This window comes from Vanessa tameamea, chromosome 17 (genome assembly GCF_037043105.1).
Source record: "Vanessa tameamea isolate UH-Manoa-2023 chromosome 17, ilVanTame1 primary haplotype, whole genome shotgun sequence".
NCBI lineage: Eukaryota > Metazoa > Arthropoda > Insecta > Lepidoptera > Nymphalidae > Vanessa > Vanessa tameamea.
Genome location: NC_087325.1, coordinates 4,258,189 through 4,270,394, shown reverse-complemented (window position 1 = coordinate 4,270,394; position 12,206 = coordinate 4,258,189). Strand labels below are relative to the sequence as shown.

General features: G+C 36.6%; 1 protein-coding gene across 1 annotated transcript; it reads left to right on the top strand.

Moving 5' to 3' along the window:
- The first annotated feature begins 871 nt into the window (after window positions 1-871).
- Window positions 872-9,489, top strand: LOC113402699 (segmentation protein Runt-like). Its single transcript, XM_064217591.1, has 3 exons — window positions 872-1,648; window positions 6,546-6,680; window positions 8,375-9,489. The coding sequence occupies exons 1-3, from the start codon at window positions 1,201-1,203 to the stop codon at window positions 9,019-9,021; spliced, it is 1,230 nt and encodes a 409-aa protein (XP_064073661.1). The 5' UTR covers window positions 872-1,200; the 3' UTR covers window positions 9,022-9,489.
- The last annotated feature ends 2,717 nt before the right edge of the window (window positions 9,490-12,206 follow it).

The window sequence follows — 12,206 nt, the reverse complement described above, 5'->3', positions numbered from 1 at the left end:
ATAAATATTAGTAAGTTTGCGAAATCGCTCGTACGTATTGTTTTACGCGCTCGTAGTAGAGCGCGGGAAACTCCGTCAGAAGTTATGCCCAAGTTTGTTCGCCCCGCCCGCCGCTCCGCCCCCTCGCGCCGTCCTGCTCACACCACAACCTAACCGCGAAGCGGTTACTCTGACAAACTTTACAACTTTTAATAACTTTCCATATATTTCAAGACTGAAATTATACTACAAGTGTATATTTTTACAAACATCACTCGTAATTAATGCAATGCACATATTTATTAGATTGTTGAATAATTATAATTCATCACAGATACTGACTGTGCTACGAATACTTTCATTCGACATGTGTTAAAAAGTCGTAGTTCATTTAAAGTCTCTGAATAAAAATGACACTCGATGAACATCGCGTTCTGAATTCCACGCATGCTTTGGCCAAATGAAGTGCCACCCCACGAACCAAGCTTTAGACTCAAACATGGAAATCATAATTTTTCATGAGCTCGTTGATAGGTTTTCGCACCGGCCGCGGTTTCCCGCCGCCCCGTGGCCTAATTACCGCCGCCTCGTGATACGTCACCGCGGTAATTCAAAAAAATCCACCTATCCCTCTCCCACCGACTAGTGATGTGCTACAGCGTCTCGTTCTCGCGAGCATTTTTATAAAAACGCAGAGATCGACCGCGACCGTCCCGTTCGTTCCCACTGCGGCTCCGCGCTGCCCGCACCCTTCGTCTCCTTCCCGCTTTTTACGAGACATAGGGGCCGCCACCCGGGTGGGGGCGGCGACCGCGCGAACGCAAAATATTGACCATCGGAAAAAGTCGCGTCGTATCGCAGTCATCAGTCGAAACTCAGTCCTCGCGAGTACGCGTCCCTTCGCCGCGACTTCGGCACGCGTCGTGAGTCTTCGGCTTGCGGTCTCGGCGAGTCGCCCATTTATTTTTCCGAGTCCCCCGCCCGGCGTCTTGCCCGCACCCAACAAGTGGTGCAGACGGTCGGCCACGGCTCACACGACGTCTCGCGCCCATACTTTGCACAACTTTCCGGAGTGCTCCGTGCCCGCTTTGCCGCGAGTTTGAATTTCGATCGCGTGTTTAGAACTTTTAACGGAGTGTTTTAAAGACTAGTGACGTGACAGAGAACTTACAGAGAACTTTAGTGGCGTGTCGAGAGGTGTTCTAGGGTGAACTGGAGTCGATGCACCTTCCACACGCGAGTCCCCCGACCCCTACTATGGCGGACGTTTACACCCACATCCATGAGTACTATCGGCAGAGTCACGGCGACCTGGTGCAGACGGGTTCACCGGCTGTACTTTGCTCCGCACTGCCTGGTCACTGGCGGTCGAACAAGTCCTTACCCGTGGCGTTTAAGGTCGTCGCCTTGGATGACGTTCAAGACGGCACATTAGTTACTATTAAAGCGGGAAATGATGAAAATGTAATGGCAGAAATGAGGAACTGCACGGCAGTAATGAAGAACCAAGTTGCAAAATTCAATGACCTGAGGTTCGTGGGTCGGAGTGGTCGTGGGAAGTCATTCTCACTTACCATCACCATCAGCAGCTTCCCGAGCCAGGTTGCGACTTATACCAAAGCTATCAAAGTGACAGTTGACGGCCCGCGAGAACCTAGAACTAAACAAAGTAAGTTTTGCAATATTTATTCTTTACACTTATTACTTTTTTAAATAAAAACTTAACTAACATTACATTTTGTTATTAACTTATTTACCTACGTATTATAATACCTAGACCAAGAGCTATTATTTTTTTTAAATAAAATATTTTTTTGTTAATACTATCGTCTAATCATACTTATGTTTGATTAAGAATAGTTCTTAATTTGTAAAAGAATAATTAGTTCTAAAATAATTTATTTGGAATTTGGAAAGTAATAAAATACCAACGATGTACTAGATATTTTTTAAATAAAATAAAATGCTCCATATTTTACGATGTTAGCTAGCAACGTATTTCTGAAAGAATTATACCGCCACACATTCATGCTGTAAATATAAATCAACATCATTTCGCAATTACTGCTCGAAAAATAAACGCCAGAAACCTATAATCTCGAAAAATAAAAAGCACACGTTATAAAAAAAAATAAACATAATATGCATAATCTGAAAGAATACATGCGCACGCGCTGGCCGCCCGCCAGTCCACAGACGATTTTGCGGCTCCAAACATTTGACCACATTTAAAATAGTTTTATATCCATTTGACGGGCGATTAATACAAGTCATTTCGACTCTGAACGATTGCCCATCGCAGGTGGTCATTATAAAATTTTATATCATTTTATCACCTTGAGATTTATTTTTAATCTTATTTATATGTGAGAAAATATACATTTTTTTAAATAAGTATAACTTGACTTGACAAATTGCCATTTTGGCACAACAAATCACAACTAATATGAATGCAGAAAAATTATAAGTTATCTTGTTATTTTGTCAAAGTCGTTATACAGCCGAAAAATTGTAATTTTTTCGATTTTATATTTAATTATTAATTAAAATTTGCCATAGCGTATAAAAACGTTGCCATTTACGGAAATCGAACTATTAGCGCAGAAATACATTGTTATTAAAAATATTTTCCGATAAAAATATAGAATGAATTACCTATATACATATAAAGACACAAAAAATAATATAACTCATCTAGTTTTACCATAATTAACTCAATAAATATACAGCGTTTCAATAGAAAAATTATTAAAATTTTATACCTATAACATTTCATGTTATCTATCTAGACTTATTAATTTGACGTGAAATTAAAAACAAATTCATATTTAATTATTCTTTTGAACAATTTAGTGATCATTTGATTTAAAATAATATAGAAATGATTACTTATTAAATATTAAATAAAAAATACAGGAGCCATTTGGAAAAAAAAACAACGATTTAAAAAGAACCAGCGACATAAACAACGGTTTTCTCAAAATGTATTCTTGTTTACATTTTTTAAATTCATCTTTAGGCGATCGTTTCATTCCCAAGTCATGTGTGCTGCGTATCTTTATACTGAATATTTTTAAATTTAGCAACTGAGGCGATCTGGACATAAGATTCGTTGACTCTATGCAGTTAAAAATATTTCAAATAGATGAAACACATCCAACGATTCTGCTTTTATATATTTATCGTGTTATAAAAAGGAACACGGCCGCAAAATTAGCGCAACCCCCTGTATATAATGAATAATCTCTAGAATGTAAATCAGATAAAAATAAAATTCAACATCTGTACAATTGTAGAAACGTGAGAATCAGTCAATCACGCAGACATTAATTACTTAGTTCTCTTAATCCCTCACAACCGGATAGAAGGCCTGTTACAGAAATAGCTCGATTGTCTTTAAGAGACTTAAGTAGTGTTTTGACATCGCCTTATAAATTGTTATTGGTGAGAGCTTTTATAAATAATACTTGAATGAAGACGAGTAGGTCGTTTCGTTGCAGAATAATTCTGTTGCTATTTAATAAAAAAATATACCAACAGTCGAATGTTCTCTCAAAATTATCATTATTTTATAAAAAAAAAATGTTTTTTTTAATTTATGTAACGATACAACAACATACAATACAATATGATATGTTACGTGTACTTACGTGTTAAATAATGTATGTGTTCATATTATATGTACAATAAAACTAAAATAGACTTAAGACTTAACCTAAGGGCTTATTTTTTGCATAATGTATGCATTTCTATATTTTTTTAATAGTCACTCATTAAAAACCTCATAAAATATATTACCTTATTTTTATTTAGCTATATTACTTATTCTTGAATATACTTAATAGTCGTATAATTATAATCAATTCTCAAATATATGTTTTATCAATTGATACATATTACGAAAGCGTAAATAAAAAATAACTTTAACTCAACGATCCGTCCATTAATAAATCAAGAACAATTTAAAAAGACGTCTTAAAACCCATCTCAATTAAAGCGAGTCCACAAATCACGCTTGAATCATAACGTTTTGACACCACAAAACTATTTTCGTTACAACGTTCGAGACCGTCTGTATAAACAAACCGATGCGCCCAAACTTTGGTCAATAATAAAAAGACACGCGGAAAAACTAACATCCTTGGCGATAAACATCAAAAGCCGAGGATAATAACTCGATCAGTGGCGTCGTGGCTTTATTACCGTGTCTGTATCATTAATAAATGAATTCGTCTTACTATTCAATCATTTGTATACCGACTTTTGAATATTAAAGTAAAGCTTTAATAATTTGATCTCTTACAATCCGAAATCGTTTGTTTTCAAACACCTGGTTAATATTAAAATGTATAAAAACAAACCAATAAAAATATAATTTCCATAATTTATAATCTTGCTTTACTATTTATTCATTCATAAAATAAGTTAATAAATTAATAATTCGTGAATAACCTAAAATATATGAAATATACGTTGCGTTTGTATAATTTAATTGAAAGTTTCTCTTTGTTCAAATGTGTATATACCAAAATAGAGTTGCCGTTTTTTTGTCGCGTAGATGTTCATATCGCCTTTATTTTATATCTGCTGGTCCGTTCAATTTGAAGTTCGATCAACCAATCTTTGTACGACAGCAATACTTTACCCTCGTTAAGTAAACTTTATTAAAATTAATTATTTATCCTTGCTTGTAATTCGATCTCTTGAAAGTAATTAGAAAAAATCACGAGTAAGTGATCAGTTTCGAGTTTAATATGCGACACTTGCTGTACAAGCGGTTACCAAGTTTCATGGTGCGGCCACGGTCGCGTAACAGATGTAAACAATCTCGGGGCCCGTCGTAAAGTCCGTTTGATCTCCCCGCCACCGCCCGCTGCCTCTAAAATATGGATTTTATGCCCCTCCGCTGCTAATACCACATCCACACCCAGCGACCCTCATAACCAACGTATGTGATGAAGTTACCACCGATTTGTTTCCTCATAACTTCAATATCGAAAGGACAGACGAATACTGGCTCCTTTGAAAATGTGGTTTATTCAGTTCAGCAAAATCTATTAATGCTAATTAATCTAAAATATTACGTTCAAATATCATTTAAAACCCTTCAATAATATTTAATTCGTGTTTACGTTATAATATATAAGTTAACAAATTTAAAAATTCCATTGCGATTTATTATTAGTGTGTGCCGCGAGTTATACGACTCAATAATAACGTCTCAGAATAACGCAAGACAATCAAAACTAAAACACAATATAAATGCGGTGTTTGTCATAAGACATCGTCGCCACCCGCCCCGAGTTATGAGCCATAACTCTGATTCCATTTATTCAACACGCGCCCAACACGTCTTCCACATTAATTTACGAGTAACAAACGCTCGCATCTCATTTGAGTTATTTTACGCCTATTTTGACACTTATGTCGGATCGCCTTTGCCTTTGTTATTATCGTAGTACCAAAATGATACGCTAATTGAACCATTACAGTACACAGCACTATTTTTAACATAATTCCCGTCATAATTCAAAAACAGAATATGAAAGCTAAAGCAGTGTATCATAATTAATCCGAAATGTCTTCTAACAGTTAGAACGGCTCTCGTTACCATGTTAATATTCAGAGCCCCGCATGCAAAGGGTTGGGGAACCGAATTTAATTGAATACTGGCATTAACAAATGGAGCGGGCCATTTCCGAGTTCCACATTTAACTTATTATGTACCATGATGGCGGAGCTCTTCAGCCGGATTGCCACGTGACAGCGCGACGGGCCATCCATCACGTTCTTAATTTAAAATACCCGCGATTTGGGAAACGTTCGCCCGAAACACTCGCTAATCACGAATCGGTACGGATTGTATACACAGAAATAAAGTGATAGCTTTCGTAAACTTGCTTAGTACGTCATAAAAAAACAAAAGCGTATGATCAAGAGCAATCTGGATAACGAATGAATTTAGGCTAACTACTTAAAAACTTGTGCAACATTAAACATCAGACGAAGAGTCACTAAAGAATGTTCAGTAATTCAAAACAAGTTGACGAAGTGCTCGTAAATAGTTAATCTCGTAATAAAAATGTCGATACACCTGATCGCATCGATTGAGATGACTCGCGACCGGATTAAAAACGATCATAAAACGAAAATAGACGTCGGCAGTGGCGTCTTCAGTAGCCTATCGATTAAACAAATAAAAAAGCGTTTCGCTAGCTGAAAGGCGAAAGGCAACGTGATGGTGGAGGGTCGTAAAAACGTATAGCACAGAGATGCCGGCTAACTGCAGTAGTAAACCGGTCGTTTTGTATACAAGCCCCTTGTTATAGTCGGCGGGCGCGGTAAACAGTGTGCTGGCCGTGTGTCGCCGCCTTTACTACCTTGCCTTTGTAAGTTGTGATTGCGACTCCTTACGGAAATTCCCGAAGTTTGACCTCGACATAAGTGCGTCATTAATTCTTATGTCTAATTTATCTAATACGTTCCACGTATACAAAGTCCATATATTAAAATATAAAAAAAGTTCCTATGTGATCAATTCTAACTATTTATTGTCTTTGTTTCAGATTATGGCTATGGTCATCCTGGAGCATTCAATCCATTTCTATTGAATCCCGGATGGTTAGATGCAGCATATCTGAACTATGCGTGGGCAGATTACTTTAGGCCACCTCAACTAAGAGATCAGACACTAGTAAAAGGTAAGATATCAATTTCCGATCATAAAAACGTGGCATGTGTAGTAAAAAGAAAATTGTGAAATAAAAAGAAAAATATAGGGCAATAACGGTATTCCCTTTCGAAAAAGGGGCGCGACTTTGCATTTTTGATTTAATTAAATTATTATGTTTTCGGAACTATTGCTGGACGTCCGTGCAAATATAAACCTGCAATTTATAGAGCTCAAAACAGATATTTGCCATTCCGTGATTCCTACTAAACTTCCGATCGAAGGATTATTTGGCATTCGTTAATTTAAAAATTCCCGATTTAGCAAACAACACTCGAAAACATGTTGCTCGCAACGGAACCACCCCTCAAGGCCGTACAACGCAAAGGCTCAAATAAAAGAAGCGGCTCTTGAGCGCTGCAAAACAACACCGGTCCGACCGAAGCAAAACCACCCGCTGAAGTCCGTTCGTCGGGGGAAGTGGGGGTGCAGAACGGAAAAAGTATAAAAAGCGCCACCTTCACGTTCGAGAGAGTGTGGAGTCAATTTTATTCCAATGTAGGCGACCGCGCCACCAGCCACTTTTTGTTTCCGACGCTGAAACGCGAGGAGCGTTGTACTCAAACACCTACCGACTTTTATTAAACCTAAGCTTGGTTCATTTTCACAAAGCGATACGCTTAACTTTGCAATTTGTATTCAAATACCTCTGCAGCTTGCTTTACAGTCTTCTTTCTCTATGTCTTCGCAACGTTTTAATAAAATCACCAATTTAAAATATTGCTAAAAATTCGTGATAACATTTAAACAACCTGTAATCATTACTATACAATAAAGTATTAAACTTTGAAATAAAGAAATAAAATTCATCATTAAATCGCTATCTATGTTAAAATTAATTAAACATCATAGTTATCGCATAGCAGTTTCAAATCTGAACGTCGGGATCACCTCAATCAGGCGCGACGCCGATATTGGCCCCCACCTCACCAAATTACCCCCTAGTTACGACCCCACCCACCCCCTTTGCCTTTTAAAGTGGTCTGCGCACCACTGCCACTGCTGCAAATATAAAAAGTGTAAAAGAGATACGAGCGCTGCACCACCTTCGAGCTCTTTGTGGCCCAATCTGCGCCTCCATCGTGTCCTTTTTATGCGCCCGCTTCTCTTACACTTATCGAGAATCAAAGCTCACAGCTACAAGAACTTTTGAACACTGTTGCTAATGAAAATTTCACGTTTCGAGTCCTCTTTGTCAGCCGTGCACGGAGATAACGAACTTCCTTATCGCGATAGAACCGGCTTTGTACCGAACATGTGTCCGTTGCAACAGCTCACACGTGCCGCGCATTGCTAATGCGGTTTCCAGACTGAGAACACAGAGGAGACATATCGAGTAAAATTAAGGTAGAATGTCGTGTCTGGATCGTAAAGAGCGGCGTTGTGTTCGGATAAATAAATATTGCACCCTCACCCTCCTAATATCGTACTAAAAAAACATCCCTTTCGATGAAGCCGCCTTTAAACGCCTACAGATTGTACATTATCCTTAGTACGATTATGCACCCTCGTTGTTCAGGGAATCATCAGAGTGCCCGCGTGCCTCTGGCTGTCCCCAGGGGCTCGTCTCTCATATAACGTCATGTTGTCAAATCAGACAGCAGAAGCTGTAGAACAAAATATTTATTTTATTATATTACTAATACAATTTTCTTTTGTCTACAGGTGGTGCTACACCAATAACAACGCCGCCAGTAGCATTGCCAGGAGGTGAACTATTTCCGTTCCCACCGGCGATGGCAAGTTTGCCATCGGGGGGACTAATTCCACCGCCCGGTTCATTCCTTTCACCAAATGGGTTATTACCATTCCCTCCTCACCCTGCGGAGCTCGCATTGAAGACGCTACCACCAGAACTAACATTAAAGAATGGCATCAATCCTTACGATGCTCTGAGGCACTTACAGAGCAATGTTTCTTCGATGGACACTTCTAGCGCACGTTTGTCTCCTACGAGCAGTAGACAAAGTGGAAGTCCAAGAAGTATTGTGAACGCGAGCCCAAGATCGAAGGCCGATTCTAAATCGGAAGTGAATTCCACACACGAGGCGACAATATCCGACGAGTCAGACGAAGAACAAATCGAAGTAGTGAAATCCGCTTTCCACCCAACGAGGCCGGCGAATGTTGAGCTTCAAGAGATGAAACAAGTTCAGGCCGCCGATTCTACGGTATCTGACCGACCACGAATGCGAAATGAACTAAAAGCGACATCCCAACGCACAACACGTGTCCTTTCCACTAGTCCGACGTCAACCAAAATTACAAACGGTTCGATATCAACGCACAAATCTGTATGGCGACCATATTGACATTTTTAGTGTAGTGACTTTATATCCGTGTGAAACGGTGTTATTGAAATGTGATAAAACGAGCTTGTAAATATTGTATTATTAAATTAAATTCAGATATTTATTAATAGAGATAGATATTTAGTTGATACCGACTTCGGTGACAGGAGTCGTAGTAATGTAAAAAAAATGTAATGACTGTTACGGGCGTTGTTAAAGCTTTTAAATATAAATAGATTACATTAAAGTTATTTGAATGTTAATAATGTAGATACTTTAATTACTTACGTAGACATACTTTTAATGTGTAATATTATATTAATCTTTCACATTGACTGATTATTCAATTTAGCAGCAAAGATAGGAGCCCGATTTATTTGTATAAACTGTAAATGTGTCTATTAATAATGTACATTCGAGTAAAATTCGATAAGCAAATGTACATACGAGTATGTAGAGATCCGTGATAAAAAATGATTTCCGAAAAAATGTACTGCATTTTATTTATACAAACAACTTCAGCCCTCTACTAAATATATATAATAAAACAAACATATTCTCAAAAAATGACATCAATTAATGTAGTCCTTAATTTTAGAATCAATTTATTAATTACTAAACTTCGTTGCGATTAAGTTATTGAAATACTAACACTGTTTAGCTTTATTACTTTAATTTATTTTATTAAATTAAAATAACATATAAATCTTAGTCCTCAGTCATCATCATAGCACAGATTAAAAAATAAAATAATATATGTATATAGCATAAAAAGGTGAATTATTGCTATAGATATCTCGCCAATATTTTAATAGTTCAAAATTAAATTAAAATTTTCAGGGAATACGTTAAATGAATACAAATATCCTACAATATATTACATTTATTAAAATTGATCATTCTGCGAGAAAATTGGACGGACTGAGTATTATCATACAATATAATTGCTTGTAACAAATGTACAATTCTACTAATTAATATTCAAATTGATCACGATAACTGTGCTATTATTTCTAATGTTACAAATGGTACTATAAAGACAACCATCCGAGACTGTTTATGTTATTTGGACACAACGTGCAATGCACGTGTATGGTTACTATGAACGCTATTCCATTAGCTGTGTGTACGACTTTATGCGAGTATTTCATTGATGTTAATTTATTTCAACGGTTCCGCTCGCATTAAGGAAATTACGTAAGAAAAAAAAAAAACTTACATAAAACTAAGCATGACATATTCCAAATACTAGTTTTCGCTCAGTACTGGAAATTCAGTCTTGATCATTCTTGGAATTTGATTTGAGAAAAACAAATATGATGGCATGCTTCGAATATTTTGTTTTCTATTCTTATTTCCATTTCGTTTTAATGTCAATATTTAAGCAAGTCAATAAACAAAAAAAAAGGAAATCAGCCGATAAATAAAGCAGGACGGATACTGAATTATTATGTCTTTACCTATTTATATAAATACATACATTCTTCACCTCATTTCTCATAAACTATTGACATATATTTTAACACTTTAGGATACAAGTCAGGCGATTCCATTTCATAATACCAACTTTATTCCAATGTAGGTAAAACTATAATAGAATAAAGATATTTAGAAATAGGCAATACGTAGTATAAAAATATACTAATAAATAACACAAAACACAAAGCTTCATTTCAACTCGAATGTTCATCAGGGAAGGTAAAATTTGTCGAGGTGCGTGGTGTGGTGCAGAGAAGCGATGGCGTGGCGCTATCAATTGTGTTTGCGCCCGAGCTGATCCGGTTAGCTGATTGCAGCCCTGCGCCCCGCGGTCAGCCGCCCGCTCCTCAAACAACGCCCAGCTCACAGAGATTTACTAAATACTGGATGAGATCTACTATAGGTTAATGTTTAAATAGTATGTGTGAGAATTAGAATCAAAGGCGCATCCATTACTATTTTTTATAAATATGCCTAATATCTGCGCGTTATATCAGTTAGCCTATTTATGAACATCTACTACTACTTTACTACTCGTTATAAACATCTCCTAAATTTATTTGGTTTACAGATTAGATTGTAACTCGAAAATTATTTATTTGGAGAAGGAATGGGTTAATCTTGACAGAAGAATACGTTTAACAACTGACAACTTTTAAATGTAATAACGTTTTACTTTTGATTCTTAAGATAAATTCAACAATAAATTAGCTCTAATTTACTCTTCATTCCAATCAATATAATATTTATACTTTCACGATAATCATTATTTTATATAGGTTTTTAAAATTAAAGCTTGATCTTGTCTTATCCAGCACTGAGTCACGTGGGACGCGCAATGAATAGAGGTTCCTCATTATGCTGCCTTTGATTCGTATCTCAGGGGTCGACTTTATGATTCGCTTTTTGGCGAAAACGAGTCCATACATCACGGCCATCCTATTTGGATGTATTAAAAAGCTGTGGCCAGACGGCCGGCCTGCGTCAGTGGATGTATTTTGAGTTTAAAATTTTGTTTGAGCGGCTTCAATGCGTCGTGATTATTCAGTGCATATTTTAAAGATTCAAAACTATACGAGTCTCTTTATACGATGCTAAATTTATACATTGATATTATAAATATCTTAGTTGTGTTATGTAATTCTGTGTTCACACATCGTTGTTTATAATTAAATATATTACTTCTATCATCAATGACACGATGTCCATGAAACATTATGATTAAATTATTAAGAACAATTCTTTCCCCTTTCAATGACCATTTTATTATTAATTTCAAACTCACTGTTGCATATTATCCTTAATAAAAACTTTACAATCACTCTGTATAACCTAATTCTTTTATTCTATTTTTTTTAATAAATAGAATGTTCTTTATTTAAAAAATTCAATTAGATTTTCACTAAAAATTGTACTCCTAAAAAGGTTTTACTCATTCTACATTACTTTATCCGTTATGGAACTGCGGCTTAAGCGCTCGCCCGCGGGCCGGACTCGACATCGCATATCGATAAGATTGCCACGTGCTTTTATTGTACCGACCGGGGAAGACCCAACAAAAATCGAAATGGAACCTTTTCTAAATACAAGCGAGCCTGCTATCCGACGTGGAAGTGTGCGATTTTTATTATTGTTTGATAAAATCCTTTATTTTTACAGTATTGTAGAGATAGTCGAAAAGGCGTATAATAGACATATATGCGACGCAAATCTAAGTTTTAGTAAAT